The sequence below is a fragment of the Pleurodeles waltl genome, chromosome 6 (assembly GCF_031143425.1).
Source record: "Pleurodeles waltl isolate 20211129_DDA chromosome 6, aPleWal1.hap1.20221129, whole genome shotgun sequence".
Classification (NCBI taxonomy): Eukaryota; Metazoa; Chordata; class Amphibia; order Caudata; family Salamandridae; genus Pleurodeles; species Pleurodeles waltl.
The window spans coordinates 876218827-876239437 of record NC_090445.1 but is presented as its reverse complement, the minus strand read 5'-3'; the positions used below and the strand labels follow the sequence as shown (position 1 = coordinate 876239437).

Genomic DNA, 20611 nt, shown 5'->3' with positions numbered 1-20611 from the left:
GAGGTGGGATAGAATGGATTGGGATAGAGTGGGGTGCGCTGGAGTAGACTGTAGTGGATTGGAGTGAGTTGGGTGGATTGGAGAACTGGGTGGGAGCCCCACAAGTCACCCCATTTTGGATTCCTCAAGGTGTCTAGTTTTCAGAAATGCACAGGTTTGGTAGGTTTCCTTAGGTGCCGGCTGAGCTAGAGGTCAAAATCCACAGCTAGGCACTTCCTAAAAAACAGCTCTGTTTTCTTTGGGAAAATGTGATGTGTCGATGTTGTGTTTTAGGGTATTTCCTGTCAAGGGCGCTAGGCCTACCCATACATGGGAGGTACCATTTGTACCGGGAGACTTGGGGGAATGCTGGGTAGAAGGAAATTTGTGGCTCCTCTCAGATTCCAGAACTTTCTATCACCAAAATGTGAGGACAAAGTGATTTTTTGACCAAATTGTGAGGTTTGCAAAGGATTCTGGGTAACAGAACCTGATGAGAGCCCCACAAGTCACCACATCCTGGATTCCCCTAGATGTCTAGCTTTCAAAAATGCACAGGTTTGGTAGATTTTTCTGGGTGCCGGCTGAGCTAGAGGCCAAATTCTACAGCTAGGGACTTTGCAAAAAACACGTCAGATTTCAATGTAAAAATGTGGTGTGTCCTACCCACGCAAGTGAGGTACCATTTTTATCAGGAGACTTGGGGGAACATAGAATAGCAAAATAGTGTTATTGCCCCTTGTCTTTCTCCACATTTTTTCCTTCCCAATGTAAGACAGTGTGTAAAAAAGTCATCCATTTGAGAAATGCACTGGAATTCACATGCTAGTATGGGCGCCCCAGAATTCAGAGATGTGCAAATAAGCACTGCTTCTCAACACCTTATCTTGTGCCCATTTTGGAAATACAAAGGTTTTCTTGATACTTATTTTTCACTCTTTAGATTTCAGCAAATGATTTGATGTATACCCAGTATAGAATGAAAACCCATTGCAAACTCATTTATTGGCTCTGGGTACCTAGGGTTCTTGGTGAACCTACAAGCTCTATATATCCCCACAACCAGAAGAGTCCAGCAGATGTAATGGTATATTGCTTTAAAAAATCTGGCACCTCAGGCAAAAAATTACAGAGTAAAACGTGGAGAAAAATGGCTGGTTTTTTACCTAAATTTCGTTTTTTTTATTTCAGCTGTTATTTTTCTGTAGGAAATCCTTGTAGGGTCTACACAAATTACCCCTTTCTGAATTCAGAATTTTATCTACTTTTCTTCAAGCCCTTTACTGTACCCAACAGAGTCTTGCAAGCGAGACGCATGTACTAGCACATGCAGTCGCAGGCTCAACCCTAAAAAAAAGCACAATATCTACTTAATGTGCATAATTTCACACATATCCTTCATGTTCTGCTTGTTGCGAAAGGATACACCCAGACGTATTGGGTCTGCATGTAACCTGCTGAATAACTGCCACTAGGAAAGGTTTATAGCAAACTGTTATATTGGTTGGATGACGTAATCAGTAATATCAGCAATTATTTCATTTAACATGTCATGAGTGATGTAGTATTTAAAGTCACGTAGTGCATGGAATGAGCACATGTTATAGTTAGGTCAGTAAAGTAGAACTGGTGAATTTCAGTGTTTTGATGGTCTTTAAATGTTTGTTTTATTTATTACAAGGCCTAACTATAATGACGCTTTAACCTTTGTGTTTTTTCCGAATTTGTGATTTAAAAAAAATGTATAGTACAATTTTAAAACCGAAGCTAACTATAATATTACTACAATCTTTGTTGGTTTCTGTGAATTTCTGTTTTTGTTATCATATACATCCAACTCCCTCATTGAACATAACTTTATGCCATCCATGGTGTGGTGTTGGCTGCAGGGCCAGGCTGCCTGCACTGTTTATATCTTCCTCATAGGCCTCCCCCCAAAAAATAAAATGTTCAGGTAGGCCTGTTGTTTATTTACTTTACCTTTCAAGCATGCTTTCACGCTCTTTGTCCTATAGGGATCCCCGACCCTGACGAATGCCCCGACCTTCCAGCTCTTAGTGCGGGCAGAAACATGTTGGTCCCTCATTTTTGGACTCAGTGAGTCATCATTCTCAACAGAGTCCTTACCACAGTTTTTATTCTTACCTACAAACACCTATATTAAATAATCTCGAATCGAAACAGGTGATTAGTAAGGTAATTTTATTTACCAATTCCTTATCTGGATCCCTGTACCATCCAGCTAGATTTAATTTCAGCACTCCCTCTGCAGTTCTTTTAACAACGAGGTTGAGTCCACCCAGGTAGTCTCATCTTACATGGGTGGGGCTAGGTGGTCAAATGATGAAGCATGACACTATAATGTGTGTGAGACCACCTAGTCCGTAAAAGGGAACTCCCCCAAAAGACACAGCCACTTATTACACATATTTCTACCTGGAAAATACGCACCCAACTAGTGCGCCTCCTGAACAGGGCCTAATAGTCCAGTTCCTTCCAGTTACACCCCACACCTTTTTGTGTATTGATGATTTTCTAGCCAAGACGGGAGCATGTGTGGGGTTAAACCACTCCAGATACTCTCTTTTTGTGTTTCAAGTGCCTGTGGTCAACACCCCATCAGTACACAACCTATGGCTGTGTATTGTCAGGTAGTGACCAAATGGCTAGACCTGCATCCAACCCTCCTTGGGAGCCTAACAGCCACAGACCCCAATCCCACATTTGTTCTTGTTATTTTTTGATACTTTGGTAAGCCTGTGGTACCAAAGCTGACACACCACCAGCAGTACTGCAAGACCATGCAAACTTCACTTGTTGATGCTTGCGTAGCTGTGTGTTATCCCAGCTCCCACAAGAATCATTCAGTACCACATTAAGGGTCCCCGGCTAGGGGCCCAGAACACTTCTTACAAAACCCTTTGAATTAATTTTTTTTAAATAACTCAGAACAAAGTGATCAATTCCTTCTAGTCCTGAAATGGCAGCCTCAACATTTCATATTTTTGAAGTACCAAGGGTACGATGGGAAAAAACACACTAGACCAATCTTTATTTTTAAAGTTTGCTGGGCTGCAGGAGTACCATAGCACTCCTGCAGGACCAACCATCCAGATATCACTATATTTTGCCCCTTCGTTTCTTAAAAAACGGATGAACAGATTGGCACCAAAACACAAAAATGACACAAAACATAATTACTTAGCTTTCTGCCAAATTTGGTGTACTTCTGTTCATTCAAATTTTCTGTAACTCTTCCCAAAATTCCTATTGGAATGTGATTTGGAAAAAAAAAAGTTTGGGACATGTTTCTCAGCTCCTTTTTGATGGATCACCACAAAACTTTCCAGGAAAGTACTGAGGTGTATAGACTTTTTTGGAAAAGTTTCGTGAAGATTCATCAAATGGCACCAATGTTAGTAGCAAAACAAAAAACTCTCTACTGTGACCTAATGTGTAACTACACAGTGGAGACTGCCACTATGTAGTAAACATATATATGATAAAAGCTTGAGTTAAGGTTTACAAAGGGACAACTGTGAGTACAACACATCAGAATGAATTTTGTTCACCTCATACATTATTTGACACATATAATACAACATTATATAATGTACGATTTCACTACTGTTTACACATACGCCCAAATTATGAGTAGGTCTGTGGTTTCCGACCCCTGTATAAACCTCTGTTCGCACAGGGGTCAGAATTACATGTTGGCTGGTATTTACTGCATCCGGTAATTACCAGTGAGGTGAATATCTTACCCTTAGTTACATTTCGGCAGGTCAAACCTGTCGGAATGTAGCAGGGGAGAGGCGTCCAGTATTTTCCATACCTTGAGGGTTTTGGTGCACAAAGGACCAAAATGTGTACTTTATTCACCAGAAACCCATAATGCATGCTTTTTATTGGATCCAATAAATATCAAACTCAAGGGTATTACTATTTATGCAGTGTGATAAAAAGCTCCTGGATTCGGACAAACTCAAAATCAGAGCCTTAGACGAAATCACACTTTAGCATGGAAAATAAGTGCAACACCACCTATAATATAAAAAATACAAATTTAAATGACGTGTGGACCATTTAACACAGTGGAATGAAATGTAATCGCCTTACAAACAAACCCACTAATAATTTCATTAATGTCACTCACTTTTAGAGAACAATAATACGTATGCACAAAAACATGATAGCCCAATTAACGATTGATATCGTCTCCCACTTCTTGAAAGTAATCACGCAATCATTGAAGCTCTCACCCAGTCTTCAAGACACTGAGTCACTCTCTTATTTGCATATGTATTTAACATTTCACTTTTGATGGAGGGGAGGAAGCTGAGGTTTTCTTACTACCTTAATTGGTGAAATTCCTAATTTTTTTTTAGGATTTGTGTTAAGAGCAGCATTTTCCTGCTTCACCCTTAACTAAATTTAATGTTTTCACTTATTTTAACCAATTTTTGATTAATTGAGTGAAATGCGCAATAGAGTGCAGATGGTTAAATTTAGTGGGCTAATAGACAAAATATTGTGGTGAAATGTTGTGGGGACAGGAGAAGACATAGGGCGTAGTCATGAGGGTCAGTGTAATATGAAAGTGTCCTCAGGGTTTGAAAAGTCAGAGTCTGATGTGGCAGTACAGGTACCTCATCCCCTACAATGGCCAAGTGCGGAGATGGGTTGTTTAACCTACGAAACACACTCAGACATTTACCAAGTGGGTTGTGGTTGACTCATAAAATACTTAACATGGATGGCTCTTGTAGGAGGCTGGACTGGCTTGTAGTGAGTACCAAGGGGTACTTGCACCTTTCACCAGGCCCAGTTATCCCTTATTAGTGTATAGGGTGTCTAGCAGCTTAGGCTGATAGATAATGGTAGCTTAGCAGAGCAGCTCAGGCTGAACTAGGAGACGTGTGAAGCTACTACAGTACCACTTAGTGTCATATGCACAATATCATAAGAAAACACAATACACAGTTATACTAGAAATAAAGGTACTTTATTTTTATGACAATATGCCAAAGTATCTTAGAGTGTACCCTCAGTGAGAGGATAGGAAATATACACAAGATATATATACACAATAGCAAAAATATGCAGTATAGTCTTAGAAAACAGTGCAAACAATGTATAGTTACAATAGGATGCAATGGGGAAACATAGGGATAGGGGCAACACAAACCATATACTCCAGAAGTGGAATGCGAACCACGAATGGACCCCAAACCTATGTGACCTTGTAGAGGGTCGCTGGGACTATTAGAAAATAGTGAGAGTTAGAAAAATAACCCTCCCCAAGACCCTGAAAAGTGAGTGCAAAGTGCACCAAAGTTCGCCTAAGGATAAAATAGTCGTGTTAGAGGAATAATGCAGGAAAGACACAAACCAGCAATGCAACAACTGTGGATTTCCAATCTAGGGTACCTGTGGAACAAGGGGACCAAGTCCAAAAGTCACAAGCAAGTCGGAGATGGGCAGATGCCCAGGAAATGCCAGCTGCGGGTGCAAAGAAGCTTCGACTGGACAGAAGAAGCTGAGGTTTCTGCAGGAACGAAAAGGGCTAGAGACTTCCCCTTTGGTGGACGGATCCCTCTTGCCTTGCAGAGTCGTGCAGAAGTGTTTTCCCGCCGGAAAGACGCCAACAAGCCTTGCTACACGCAAATCGTGCGTTTGGCGTTTTTGGACGCTGCTGGGGCCCAGGAGGGACCAGGAGGTCGCAAATTGGACCTGAAGAGAGAGGAGACGTCGAGCAAGACAAAGAGCCCTCACTAAAGCAGGTAGCACCCGGAGAAGTGCCAGAAACAGGCACTACGAGGATGCGTGAAACGGTGCTCGCCGAAGTTGCACAAAGGAGTTCCGCGTCGCCGGAGACCAACTTAGAAAGTCGTGCAATGCAGGTTAGAGTGCCGTGGACCCAGGCTTGGCTGTGCATGAAGGATTTCCGCCGGAAGTGCACAGGGGCCGGAGTAGCTGCAAAGTCGCGGTTCCCAGCAATGCAGCCCAGCGAGGTGAGGCAAGGACTTACCTCCACCAAACTTGGGCTGAAGAGTCACTGGACTGTGGGGGTCACTTGGACAGTGTCGCTGGATTCGAGGGACCTCGCTCGTCGTGCTGAGAGGAGACCCAAGGGACCGGTAATGCAGCTTTTTGGTGCCTGCGGTTGCAGGGGGAAGATTCCGTCGACCCACGGGAGATTTCTTCGGAGCTTCTGGTGCAGAGAGGAGGCAGACTACCCCCACAGCATGCACAAGCAGGAAAACAGTTGAGAAGGCGGCAGGATCAGCGTTACAGAGTTGCAGTAGTCGTCTTTGCTACTATGTTGCAGGTTTGCAGGCTTCCAGCGCGGTCAGCGGTCGTTTCCTTATCAGAAGGTGAAGAGAGAGATGCAGAGGAACTCGGCTGAGCTCATGCATTCGTTATCTAAAGTTTCCCCAGAGACAGAGACCCTAAATAGCCAGAAAAGAGGGTTTGGCTACCTAGGAGAGAGGAAAGGCTACTAACACCTGAAGGAGCCTATCAGCAGGAGTCTCTGACGTCACCTGGTGGCACTGGCCACTCAGAGCAGTCCAGTGTGCCAGCAGCACCTCTGTTTCCAAGATGGCAGAGGTCTGGAGCACACTGGAGGAGCTCTGGACACCTCCCAGGGGAGGTGCAGGTCAGGGGAGTGGTCACTCCCCTTTCCTTTGTCCAGTTTCGCGCCAGAGCAGGGGCTAAGGGGTCCCTGAACCGGTGTAGACTGGCTTATGCAGAATTGGGCACCTCTGTGCCCAACAAAGCATTTCCAGAGGCTGGGGGAGGCTACTCCTCTCCTGCCTTCACACCATTTTCCAAAGGGAGAGGGTGTCACACCCTCTCTCAGAGGAAGTTCTTTGTTCTGCCATCCTGGGCCAGGCCTGGCTGGACCCCAGGAGGGCAGCTGCCTGTCTGAGGGGTTGGCAGCAGCAGCAGCTGCAGTGAAACCCCAGGAAGGGCAGTTTGGCAGTACCAGGGTCTGTGCTACAGACCACTGGGATCATGGGATTGTGCCAACTATGCCAGGATGGCATAGAGGGGGCAATTCCATGATCATAGACATGTTACATGGCCATATTCGGAGTTACCATTGTGAAGCTACATATAGGTAGTGACCTATATGTAGTGCACGCGTGTAATGGTGTCCCCGCACTCACAAAGTTCAGTGAATTGGCTCTGAACAATGTGGGGGCACCTTGGCTAGTGCCAGGGTGACCACACACTAAGTAACTTTGCACCTAACCTTTACCAGGTAAAGGTTAGACATATAGGTGACTTATAAGTTACTTAAGTGCAGTGTAAAATGGCTGTGAAATAACGTGGACGTTATTTCACTCAGGCTGCAGTGGCAGGCCTGTGTAAGAATTGTCAGAGCTCCCTATGGGTGGCAAAAGAAATGCTGCAGCCCATAGGGATCTCCTGGAACCCCAATACCCTGGGTACCTTAGTACCATATACTAGGGAATTATAAGGGTGTTCCAGTAAGCCAATGTAAATTGGTAAAATTGGTCACTAGCCTGTTAGTGACAATTTGAAAGTAATGAGAGAGCATAACCACTGAGGTTCTGGTTAGCAGAGCCTCAGTGAGACAGTTAGGCACCACACAGGGAACATATACATGCACACCTATGAGCACTGGGGCCCTGTGTGACAGGGTCCCAGTGACACATACATATAGGCCACAAACCTATGAGCACTGGGGCCCTGACTAGCAGGATCCCAGTGACACATAACAACCATACTGAAAACATAGTGTTTTCACTATGAGCACTGAGGCCTGGCTATCAGGATCCCAGTGAGACAGTGAAAACAGTGACAAACACCCTGACATACACTCACAAACAGGCCAAAAGTGGGGGTAACAAGGCTAGAAAGAGGCTACCTTCTCACACAACCCCCCCCCAAACGAAGGACAATAAGGCTAACCTTGGCCAGTTGAGACTTTATTGTCTAAGTGGTGATAAGTAGAGAGTAGCTCTGCAATAGACTGGTTACTCCCTTTATCATCCACTATATGGTTACTTCCCTGTGGGGATGTAAACCACCCTGTTTGAAGTTTTTTAGCTAAGCAACAATGTGAAGATGTATTTTCAGAGTTTCTATCAGTAAGTTTTAGTTTAGAGCAGTGGGAATTGTCCACTGAACCTATTTGTAGTGATGGAAATGCCAGACAGGGATGCTGTCTCAGAAAAGCCATAGCTGGGCAAAAACTTTGTCCATCTGGCTGGAAGAGAGAACAGGGATGCTGTTTCTCTTGAGTTGGAGCAGGGCAGGGATGCTGTCCTATCAGCTCCACACTAGGGCAGGGATGCTGTCCTAAGTGTTGTGAGGCAGTGCAGAGTTTCTGCACTAAAGTTTCTCTGGGAGGGTTGGAGGGATGCTCCATGTTAACTAAAATGGTGCTCTTTTTCTCACCAATGTTAGTTATCCCACAGAGAGGTACTTCCACCTCAGGGAGTCCAGCTTTGCTAGCTGATGATTCCCTTGGAACAGGTGCCACCCCAGGAGAGGTTTCTCCCACCACAGGAATAGTATCCTGAATGGTAGGGTGGTTAGGGGATACTGTGATACCCTTTTTATCTGTTGATGGAGAGGGATCCTGAGTTTTCAGGCCTTCTCTCCTTTGCTTTTTCATTTCACTTGAAATGAAAGGGAACAATTCCTCAGGGATGCCCAGCATGGCTGCATGGGCATAAATCTCTACATCAGCCCAACCTGAGGCCTCTAGGTCATTACCTAAGAGACAGTCTACAGGTAAGCTAGGTGATACCACCACCTGCTTAGGGCCAGTAACTCCACCCCAACTAAACTGAATTATAGCTAAGGGAAGAAACTTAGTGGAGTTATGGACATCAATAATCTTATACTGTTGTCCAATGATGTGTTGTTCAGGAGGCACTAGGTTTTCAGTCACCAAAGTGAAACTGGCACCTGTGTCTCTGTAGGCCAAGGCCTCAACACCATTTATTGAAACTGTCTGCCTGTACTTATCCATTGTAAGGGGACAAGCAGCCAGTGTGGCAAGGCCAATGCCACTAGGTGTGACAGAAACTGTCTTGGGACTGATTACATCAGTTTCCACTATGGACCCATAAGTGAACCCAACTACACCCTTTGCTTGACTGTTGCCAGCAGTCCCACCACTAGTACCACTACTGCTAGGGGCACTAGAGCTTGATGTATTAGTGGTGGTAGGCTCAGGGGGTTTACCTGGACAGGACTTATCCCCTGGCCTATGGCCTCTATTTTTACACACAAAGCACCAAGGCTTTTTAATGTGTGCAGGTTGGGAAGAAGAGGAAGAATTTGTTTTATCCCCACCCTCTGAAGAGTGTTTAAGATTTGAAGTGGGATCTTTGGTTTTACCCTTATCCCCATGCTTATCTTGAGATTTTTCACCATCTTTCTTCTTATTGCCATCTTTGTCACCCCCTGTATGAACTTTTCTGTTCACCCTTGTTCTGACCCATTTGTCTGCCTTCTTTCCCAATTCTTGGGGAGAGGTCAGATCAGAGTCTACCAGGTACTGGTGCAACAAATCAGACACACAATTATTAAGTATATGCTCTCTCAGGATTGTGTTATACAGGCTTTCATAATCAGTAACTTTACTGCCATGTAACCACCCCTCCAAGGCCTTCACTGAATGGTCAATGAAATCAACCCAGTCTTGTGAAGACTCCTTTTTGGTCTCTCTGAACATTATCCTGTACTGTTCAGTGGTTAAGCCATAACCATCCAGGAGTGCATTCTTAAGAACTGTAAAATTATTGGCATCATTTTCTTTCACAGTAAGGAGCCTATCCCTACCTTTTCCACTAAATGATAGCCATAGGATAGCAGCCCACTGCTTTTGAGGGACATCCTGTACAGCACAGGCCCTCTCAAGTGCAGCAAACCACTTGTTAATGTCATCCCCCTCCTTATAAGGGGGAACTATCTTGTGCAGATTCCTTGAATCATGCTCTTTTGCAGGATGACTATGGGGAATACTGCTGCTGCCACCATGGGTATCTAAACCCAACTTCTGTCTTTCCTTCTCTAATTCTAAAGACTGTCTATCTAAATCCAGCTGTTGCTTCTTGAGCTTCAGTCTGGTTTGTTCCACTCTCAATCTATTGAGCTCCCTTTCTAACAATCTGTCATCAGGGTGGGTGGCAGGGACATTTCTAGATACAGAGGTATGATGGGAATGAACAGAAGGAGACCTGTCCCTTACAGAGGGCACCCTAACAGCTTGGCTACCAGCATAATGTGAGAGCACACCATCAGTATGGTGTGATTCAACCTCTGTACCAACTATGCTAGACTGTCTAGTAATGGGCAGGCTGAGAAGTTTCTTTCCTGAACCTTTTCCTGGGGGAGTCCCTGGATCAGATTGAGAACCATTAGCTACTTTTTCACCAGATTGGGCACTTATGGCCTTATCCTGTACTCTAAGCATATTAATTAACAGTTCTAAGGAAGGATTCTTCCCTACACTCAAACCTCTCTCTATGCAGAGACTCCTTGCTCCTTTCCAGCTAAGGTGATCATATGCAAGTTTGGACAGTTCAACATTTTTGCCTGTGCCAGACATTTTTTAGAGAGAGTTAAAGTGATAGAAAAAAGAGAAAAAAGTTTTCAGAACTTTTTTTGGAAAGACAGAAAAAACTTTTTAAACTTTTAAGAACTTTTTGAAAGTTTAGAGGTACTTTTCAGCACTTAGAAAAGAGTGAAAAGAGGAAATGCAAAACTTTTTGGCTATGTGTATATACACTGACCTTGTTTTGTATATTTTTCTCTTATGAAAAGTACAATGACAAGAGTGGTAAGTAGTCTCAAGCACTTATCCCACCACTGCACAACCAATGTAGGAGGCTGGACTGGCTTGTAGTGAGTACCAAGGGGTACTTGCACCTTGCACCAGGCCCAGTTATCCCTTATTAGTGTATAGGGTGTCTAGCAGATTAGGCTGATAGATAATGGTAGCTTAGCAGAGCAGCTCAGGCTGAACTAGGAGACGTGTGAAGCTACTACAGTACCACTTAGTGTCATATGCACAATATCATAAGAAAACACAATACACAGTTATACTAAAAATAAAGGTACTTTATTTTTATGACAATATGCCAAAGTATCTTAGAGTGTACCCTCAGTGAGAGGATAGGAAATATACACAAGATATATATACACAATAGCAAAAATATGCAGTATAGTCTTAGAAAACAGTGCAAACAATGTATAGTTACAATAGGATGCAATGGGGAAACATAGGGATAGGGGCAACACAAACCATATACTCCAGAAGTGGAATGCGAACCACGAATGGACCCCAAACCTATGTGACCTTGTAGAGGGTCGCTGGGACTATTAGAAAATAGTGAGAGTTAGAAAAATAACCCTCCCCAAGACCCTGAAAAGTGAGTGCAAAGTGCACCAAAGTTCCCCTAAGGACAAAATAGTTGTGTTAGAGGAATAATGCAGGAAAGACACAAACCAGCAATGCAACAACTGTGGATTTCCAATCTAGGGTACCTGTGGAACAAGGGGACCAAGTCCAAAAGTCACAAGCAAGTCGGAGATGGGCAGATGCCCAGGAAATGCCAGCTGCGGGTGCAAAGAAGCTTCGACTGGACAGAAGAAGCTGAGGTTTCTGCAGGAACGAAAAGGGCTAGAGACTTCCCCTTTGGTGGACGGATCCCTCTTGCCTTGGAGAGTCGTGCAGGAGTGTTTTCCCGCCGGAAGGACGCCAACAAGCCTTGCTACGCGCAAATCGTGCGTTTAGCGTTTTTGGACGCTGCTGGGGCCCAGGAGGGACCAGGAGATCACAAATTGGACCTGAACAGAGAAGGAATGTCGAGCAAGACAAAGAGCCCTCACTGAAGCAGGTAGCACCCGGAGAAGTGCCAGAAACAGGCACTACAAGGATGCGTGAAACGGTGCTCGCCGAAGTTGCACAAAGGAGTCCCACGTCGCCGGAGACCAACTTAGAAAGTCGTGCAATGCAGGTTAGAGTGCCGTGGACCCAGGCTTGGCTGTGCACGAAGGATTTCCGCCGGAAGTGCACAGGGGCCGGAGTAGCTGCAAAGTCGCGGTTCCCAGCAATGCAGCCCAGCGAGGTGAGGCAAGGACTTACCTCCACCAAACTTGGGCTGAAGAGTCACTGGACTGTGGGGGTCACTTGGACAGCGTCGCTGGATTCGAGGGACCTCGCTCGTCGTGCTGAGAGGAGACCCAAGGGACCGGTAATGCAGCTTTTTGGTGCCTGCGGTTGCAGGGGGAAGATTCCGTCGACCCACGGGAGATTTCTTCGGAGCTTCTGGTGCAGAGAGGAGGCAGACTACCCCCACAGCATGCACAAGCAGGAAAACAGTCGAGAAGGCGGCAGGATCAGCGTTACAGAGTTGCAGTAGTCGTCTTTGCTACTATGTTGCAGGTTTGCAGGCTTCCAGCGCGGTCAGCGGTCGTTTCCTTATCAGAAGGTGAAGAGAGAGATGCAGAGGAACTCGGCTGAGCTCATGCATTCGTTATCTAAAGTTTCCCCAGAGACAGAGACCCTAAATAGCCAGAAAAGAGGGTTTGGCTACCTAGGAGAGAGGAAAGGCTACTAACACCTGAAGGAGCCTATCAGCAGGAGTCTCTGACGTCACCTGGTGGCACTGGCCACTCAGAGCAGTCCAGTGTGCCAGCAGCACCTCTGTTTCCAAGATGGCAGAGGTCTGGAGCACACTGGAGGAGCTCTGGACACCTCCCAGGGGAGGTGCAGGTCAGGGGAGTGGTCACTCCCCTTTCCTTTGTCCAGTTTCGCGCCAGAGCAGGGGCTAAGGGGTCCCTGAACCGGTGTAGACTGGCTTATGCAGAATTGGGCACCTCTGTGCCCAACAAAGCATTTCCAGAGGCTGGGGGAGGCTACTCCTCCCCTGCCTTCACACCATTTTCCAAAGGGAGAGGGTGTCACACCCTCTCTCAGAGGAAGTTCTTTGTTCTGCCATCCTGGGCCAGGCCTGGCTGGACCCCAGGAGGGCAGCTGCCTGTCTGAGGGGTTGGCAGCAGCAGCAGCTGCAGTGAAACCCCAGGAAGGGCAGTTTGGCAGTACCAGGGTCTGTGCTACAGACCACTGGGATCATGGGATTGTGCCAACTATGCCAGGATGGCATAGAGGGGGCAATTCCATGATCATAGACATGTTACATGGCCATATTCGGAGTTACCATTGTGAAGCTACATATAGGTAGTGACCTATATGTAGTGCACGCGTGTAATGGTGTCCCCGCACTCACAAAGTTCAGTGAATTGGCTCTGAACAATGTGGGGGCACCTTGGCTAGTGCCAGGGTGCCCACACACTAAGTAACTTTGCACCTAACCTTTACCAGGTAAAGGTTAGACATATAGGTGACTTATAAGTTACTTAAGTGCAGTGTAAAATGGCTGTGAAATAACGTGGACGTTATTTCACTCAGGCTGCAGTGGCAGGCCTGTGTAAGAATTGTCAGAGCTCCCTATGGGTGGCAAAAGAAATGCTGCAGCCCATAGGGATCTCCTGGAACCCCAATACCCTGGGTACCTTAGTACCATATACTAGGGAATTATAAGGGTGTTCCAGTAAGCCAATGTAAATTGGTAAAATTGGTCACTAGCCTGTTAGTGACAATTTGAAAGTAATGAGAGAGCATAACCACTGAGGTTCTGGTTAGCAGAGCCTCAGTGAGACAGTTAGGCACCACACAGGGAACATATACATGCACACCTATGAGCACTGGGGCCCTGTGTGACAGGGTCCCAGTGACACATACATATAGGCCACAAACCTATGAGCACTGGGGCCCTGACTAGCAGGATCCCAGTGACACATAACAACCATACTGAAAACATAGTGTTTTCACTATGAGCACTGAGGCCTGGCTATCAGGATCCCAGTGAGACAGTGAAAACAGTGACAAACACCCTGACATACACTCACAAACAGGCCAAAAGTGGGGGTAACAAGGCTAGAAAGAGGCTACCTTCTCACAGCTCTAACCAACAATGAGCCTCAGCTAATAAAAGTCAGGGCACAGTGTTACAGAATACACAACCCTACCACTGGCTTCCCCAAGGATGCAGATGGTTACTTTGGTCTCTGAAATCCTACTCAGGCATTCATAAGGTGGTCAAATGCTCCTGGAGTGCATCAGTGTGTTTAGACAATATCGAACATGAATGGCTGCAAGAAGGGTAGCATGGCTAGCCAGCAATGGAGTAGGCAGCACATTTCTGCGCTCCGACTGGCAAACCCCCATCCAGCTCCATCCTGGACCCCTAGAGCCCCTTTGGCACTGCTGGAAGGAAGGAGAATGTGTGGGGGTGAGATGTGGCTCTAACTAACACATGAAGGGCCAGGATAAGAGAGCTGACAGATAGGCCCCCTGGACACAGTGAGGTGGCCGCCAGTCCAAGATGGCAGCTGGGGCACAGAAAAAATGGAGCGGCCCTATGAGTGGCTGCTGCAGGCCTGCAACGAGTGAAGGAGGGCTCCCCTTTTGACCCATATACCCTACGGCGGAGAAACAAGGTGCCGGGAGGGGTCCCCGCAGTCACCCAACAGGAATGAACAAACAGCAGATGTGCTGAGGAGGCTCCGAAATGGGGACACTACCTGGGCCAATAGAGGTGGTGAGCAGCCTAGAGCGGGTCTAACAGTGGAGTCTGACCCTCTGACATAGAGGGCTAGAGTTGGCTCTGTGGGAGCTGGGGACCGCTGCACGTGGGTAGAATGGCAGATGTGTGATGTGAGTACCTGGGTGATTCATTTCACTTTACTATCCCATGAGAGGTACTAAGTGCAGTAGTGACTGGGCCTGCAATGGGAGGTCCATGGGAATGTGAGAAGCAGTGGGCAGGCCCGGAGCCCTGATACCTGCTTTGAACTGACGGTCCTGCCAGCCAGAAGTGAGAGTGTCTATGTAGAGGGCCCGGACCTATGAGTGTCCATAATGTGCCTCCCCTGCACTAACTACATGCAGGGCTGCCATGGTGAGCTGCAGAAGATGCTATGGACATTGAACCGGCCCGAATATCAGGAAAATGCTGCTGCACTGTAACATGGCCCTCCCTTACTCACCCTGAAGCCTGCATCACTGGCCCTGGTTAACCACATCTGCTGGGCAGCATAAAGGCAGGGCCTGACACTCCACCAGCAGTTCTCCAGAAAAGTGAGTAGAGTACCTGAAGGCCCAGGATTTCTACAAGGGGAACACCCACCGGCATCGTCACAATGAGTGGAGTCAGAACATCCTGCACCCACAGTGAGTTTCTGCCACTGTTACATAAGCCCCGAGGGAGGAAGACACTGCAGGCTGCTGGCCCATTCCTGAACCAGACCTTGACCCTGCCATGTGAATCTCATACTGGGCTCTGCTGAGATGACGCAGAGTGACCAAAGAACAGCTTTGGGGATTGGGTCATGTGCTCCTAGCTACACAGGATTCATCTTCCTGCAACTGCCAGCCCTCTGTCAGCTCCTCCCAGGATTTTTAGTGGATGGCGAGCCGAGTCCCCAGGTGAGGCATGGGGGATCTTCCTCACCCTCATCTACTGGTGCTGCAACAAGGCCTGCCTACAATACAAACTTTGTAAGGTAGCAGCTTGCCACACTGCTTTTCTTCTTCAATAAGTACAGGGGTAAAGGCCATATGAGAAAAGAACCAGAAAGCTGGTCACAAGTTTGGAGGCTCTGATTCAACGCGTTGGGGTTGACACAGTGAGCTCAAGGGACAACCGGTGGGCCCCATATTAAGGGACATTCTCCAGGCAATCACAACCTCTCAAGAAGCACTTGAGATGAAAATTGACACTTGGGTACCTGGGAATGTTTCTTATGTTGTGTTTTTACTTTACTACTGTTTGAAGTGCTGCATAAATACTTTACACATTGCTTCAAAGTTAAGCCTGACTGCCTTGTGCCAAGGTACCAGAGGATTAAGCACAGGTTAATTTGGGGCTTGTGCATCACCCTGACAAGAACTGGTGTTGTTGCTTGATTTGGACTTCATCCCCCTCATCAGTAACCCAAATTCCAACCTGGGGAGTTAATGGACCCAGACAGTATCAAGCCTCAATGTCCCAGTGATAATGGACGTCAATGGCCTGATAGGAGTTTTTCAAAAATATTTGAATGAAAAAGGTGTTTCCCTTTTTTGTTTATCTTTATAAGGTCATCATTACTAGTAGCTGACTAGATGGCACAGTAATTCTGGCAGCCAAATTGGAGAATATTGTGCAGTAATCACCGTTTCTGCACTATTTTCCACATGTCATTCCCCATTAGAGGGTGCTTTTTGTACCAGAAATTTGGCCTGCTTTGGGCATGGGAAAGGCTGGGTTAAAACTCACTAGCCACAGGATTCAAATGTTATTCCCAGACCCTTGTAATCCTGGTGCGGCTGGTAATTCTTGTTACCAGCTGCATTGGGATTGGTTACATTGTAATATCACATGCTCCATATTATACATTCACTGTAGGGCAAAGTGATATATTTATTTTTCCTTCCTAATAGGAATGGGGACTCTACCTCAAGTGAGCCGGACCATGTAAAAATGGTAATGCACTCCCAAATCTGCAAAAGTGGATATTATGTTTCATCCACCACCAACGGTTATATTTTACAAGGTAGATTTCACCAAACAAGGAAGCAGCTAACTTGTAGTTCCCTCTCAAGTTTCAATATACTTAGCCTGTGTTCAGAGATCAACTGTGGCAACTTCCATGTTCTTTGAATGTTCATCTTATTTATCCCTTTTTATTTTCTGTGTCAGGAGATGCTTCCCTCTCTTCTCTTTCAAGTTGTTCTCTTCCTATATTATGTCTCCCTCTTTTTCTTTTGATAAGATATTGTGCTGTCCGGGCATTGATTTTATTTGGCGTGACTACTGTATTATATTAGTACCTGTTTCCCAAACATAATACCTCCTCCTGAGATGAGTCTTAACTGCATGCATACGTTACTACTGCTACTATCTATTTGGTTAAGCATTACACAAGTACAACACTAAAGTACAAAGGACCCTGGGATGCCAGTGGTACACAAAAACTCCCACAGATAAAGTCTAATGAACACTGACTGTCCTATGTTTCAGACGAAAGGCCAACTTAACAAATATGCTTGCATTTAGTCAAACTAAAGATACCAGCATGTTATCTGTGCTGTAATGTTGTATCTAGCACCCTGTGAATTTTTACCGTTATTCCTTTCATTCTTTCATTCTGTCTTTCCTTCTAGTTTTCTGTATTCATTTCTTCTCTCTTCTTTTCTTCTTTTTTCTCTTTGCAGCATTCTTGCTTGTTTATTTTCTTTCTGTGTCCTTTCTGAGTTTCAATTTGTTTGCTTGTCTCTTTCTTTCTGCTTTTCATGAATTTCCTCGTTTTATTGCCCTGTATGGGATTCACTCATTCGCTTTCCTTCCCACGTGGAAAGGATGGATTGCTCAGCACCCCAGTCGGTGAGAGGACAACGGTTACACATACGCTGCCGCAGTTCTAAAATACAGTAATGGAAATTAACACAATTAAAGCAAACGCTGCTTTTATTTCTTGACTGCGCCTTTTGCCACTATTATTTAGCTTAACGCCAGACACCTAAATTATTATCTTTTGCCCCTGTGATGTGATGCAGCTCAAATGGATATGAGAAACCGAAGGACGTCTTGAAGTCGTTCACACACACACAAACACAGACAGCGTGGGTCACACACACACGCAGACACACACACAAAGTAATGTTGCCAGTGGGAGGGTTTTCTACCTTCACCAAACATTGCATTTCTACTGAGAAAGCTGATCAGTAAAACGTGAAAGAAATGCCCGTAGCAGTAAAGTACACACAAAGCTTCTCAAAAGAAGGAAGAGGCATATGGTTCCGAAATTTTGCTCCCAATATCTGTTTTCGGCTAATCATATGTTTCGGTTTATTTCGTTTTTCATCTTTTCATAAGGATAATGATGGTAGGGCTGATGCACACAGCCCTGTTACACTTAATGCACAGAACGCTATTAGAAATGCTGAAACGGGGCTCTATCTTACACCGGTCCATTAGGACTACATCAGCGGGAGCCTCAGTGTTAGCTAATGTTCTCTAACAAGCTCAGGGAAAAAGTACAAGAACGTTTAGTACCTAAGATATTAAAAGTTATAGTGCAATGAAGATAAGAGGCTAAAAAGTCCATCTAAATAGGTTATTAGGACAATTCCATCATATTTTGCATTTACATCGTGGGCAGTTGAGTGAAACGTCCTTCATTTCTTGCACTGTAGCTCCTAAAATTATAGACACAGACAGCATTTTTGAAAAGGGCGCACACAACATGAACATTGATGTGGTATATTTGTCAGCTTGTTATAATTTAGTAGAGCTCTAATTCACTCGTTGTGTTGGTTATTGACACGCAGAACTGAATAGACAGTAGATGGTATGAGCAGACTTTTACACCTAGTCTGTAGAAACACCTGCCACAGAGACCAGGCCTCAATAGTGTTTGGTAGGCGGCATAGGAAGGGTTTGCCTGAAGCATCCTGGTGTGTCTTACAACATTTTCAGGAGCTTGCCATGTTTGATGATGGTATGAAACTCATCAGGGGCTATCATGGCCCGGATGCCTGACTTCTGTCCAGAGGTCCTTGGGAATATTGCACTAAATTGTGGTAAGAAAGTAGTCCATCTTTACTCTTAACTCTCCAATGGTAGCTTGACAGAGTAATCAAAGCTTACTCCAAGAGGGTGTTGCACGCTGGTGACTCAGATACAGTTTGACACGGTGATCAAAAACAATAATAAAAATGTCCGATTATATTTTTTTCTGTTAGAAAGAACATGTCTGTATTTACATGTTGGAATAACGTAACCGCTAGAATAATACACAACACAGACAGCCGATAATTAGATTCTAACACAAACTTTTGCAATAGGGGCCAAAATGTGTAGAGTGAAAATATGGTAAGTACGCTGACCTCAGATGTCATTGGTTTTCAAGGCAGCTGTCATGGATGACCTCAGGGGCCATGAAGGCTACTACAAGGGGGTAATGGTTAAACTTCAGCCAATGAATGGACACCATCAATCTTGGATATATCTTGTATGCTATGATGTCTAGTCTGCTCCACGGCTCAAGGGGAATAGTTCAATAGGTTTGAGCAACTGCTGGAGTCTGCACTCTCTCTGTACATTTTTGCTCTGTTATGCGGGGATTGTTTCCTCCTATGGTAACTATTTGGCAAACATAGATTTTGTGATTTCTGTCGGGTTCTCGGAAAAGGATAACCGACATTGCATCATCCGTGCTAAATGCCTATGTACAACAGCTATTTTGGAGACATAGAAGTAAACGAACTACACAATATCTCAAATAACCAATGTCGAAGACTAACAGAACTTGAACATTAATTGTATCTTACACATGTGGCTGCCTGAATAGGAAAACATTTTGTATAGCAAAGTCCATCTCTTTACATTAAGTGATATCCGACGCTGTTTTATTGAAACATCATAAACATCCTTCATTTGCATTGGAGCAACACTCTAGCTAAACCTCTTGCCCATTTGAATACGGTTATTACTGAAAGGCTGATGTTTTCTGACTTTTCACTCTGATTCGATGACCTGACATTTTTACATTGATCATTGACTTTCAAAAGTGGCTTCACAGTGCTATTTCAATCATGCATGCCTCCAAAACCATTTGCCACTTCATGTAGTCAGCAAGTCTGCGTCATGCCCTCTGAAGAGAGAACAAGATGTATTACAATAACCCAAAATGTCAATGCTTAAAAGTAATTTCCATTTTCCATTTTAGAAAATGTATGTGTAATCCCATGCTTTGGCTCTAACTCCCATCAGAGTTAGGGCACAGTGTAGTACACCACAACAAAAGTTCAAGCAAAACAGACATTAGATAGACACGTGTTAAATAGCAAATATTTTTAATTGTGAAGTACAGACATCCCGCTATTCAAACATTACAATAGGAAGTACCGCTCTCAGCATTGTTTGATGCACATTGTCTTCTTCATCAATACTGTAGTTATTTTTTAACCTAAGACTATGTTAGACACTGCTATTTTAAAAATATAACACAATGTACCCCCAGCAACTATATTAATAAAAAATTTGTACTGACATCAAGCTTATTCTTTCCAGGAAACTTTGGAACCTGAAGATGAAAGACCCCAAATCCAAGTAAGTACTTTACCCTTTTTAAGCTGTAATGCAGGTAGGCCCTGTACTTTCTGAGATATTTCTTGTCTGCCTTCTTCTCTTTCAATACATTAACTTGTCTTCTTCTTCAGTTTGTTTCAAGTGTTTTATTACATTTGTAACAACAGTCCCCCCTTATTCTGCCTTCTTATTTTGTGCGCGCCTTGTTTCGTTCTCATTCCTTTTTCTTTCATTTCACATATGCCATTCATTCTAAAATGTTCTTCATTCTTCACTTTGCTTAAACATTACTTCAAGATTTGTTCAAATAAATAACGAAATAACGAAATAAAGTTATTTCTAATTCTTTCCTTCTTTCATGTATGCTTCCTTTTGCTTCCATCACTCACATTCATATTAATCAATCCATATTGCTCTCTGTATTTTTCCATCATTTCCTT

General features: G+C 44.7%; 1 protein-coding gene across 1 annotated transcript in view; it reads left to right on the top strand.

Moving 5' to 3' along the window:
• LOXL4 (lysyl oxidase like 4) overlaps positions 1 to 20611 on the top strand; it is a 216526-nt gene that overhangs the window by 95244 nt on the left and 100671 nt on the right. Inside the window, exon 5 of the mRNA XM_069239653.1 lies at positions 20154 to 20192. Within this exon, the coding sequence (XP_069095754.1) occupies positions 20154 to 20192 (39 nt within the window). The remainder of the gene's footprint in view (positions 1 to 20153; positions 20193 to 20611) is intronic.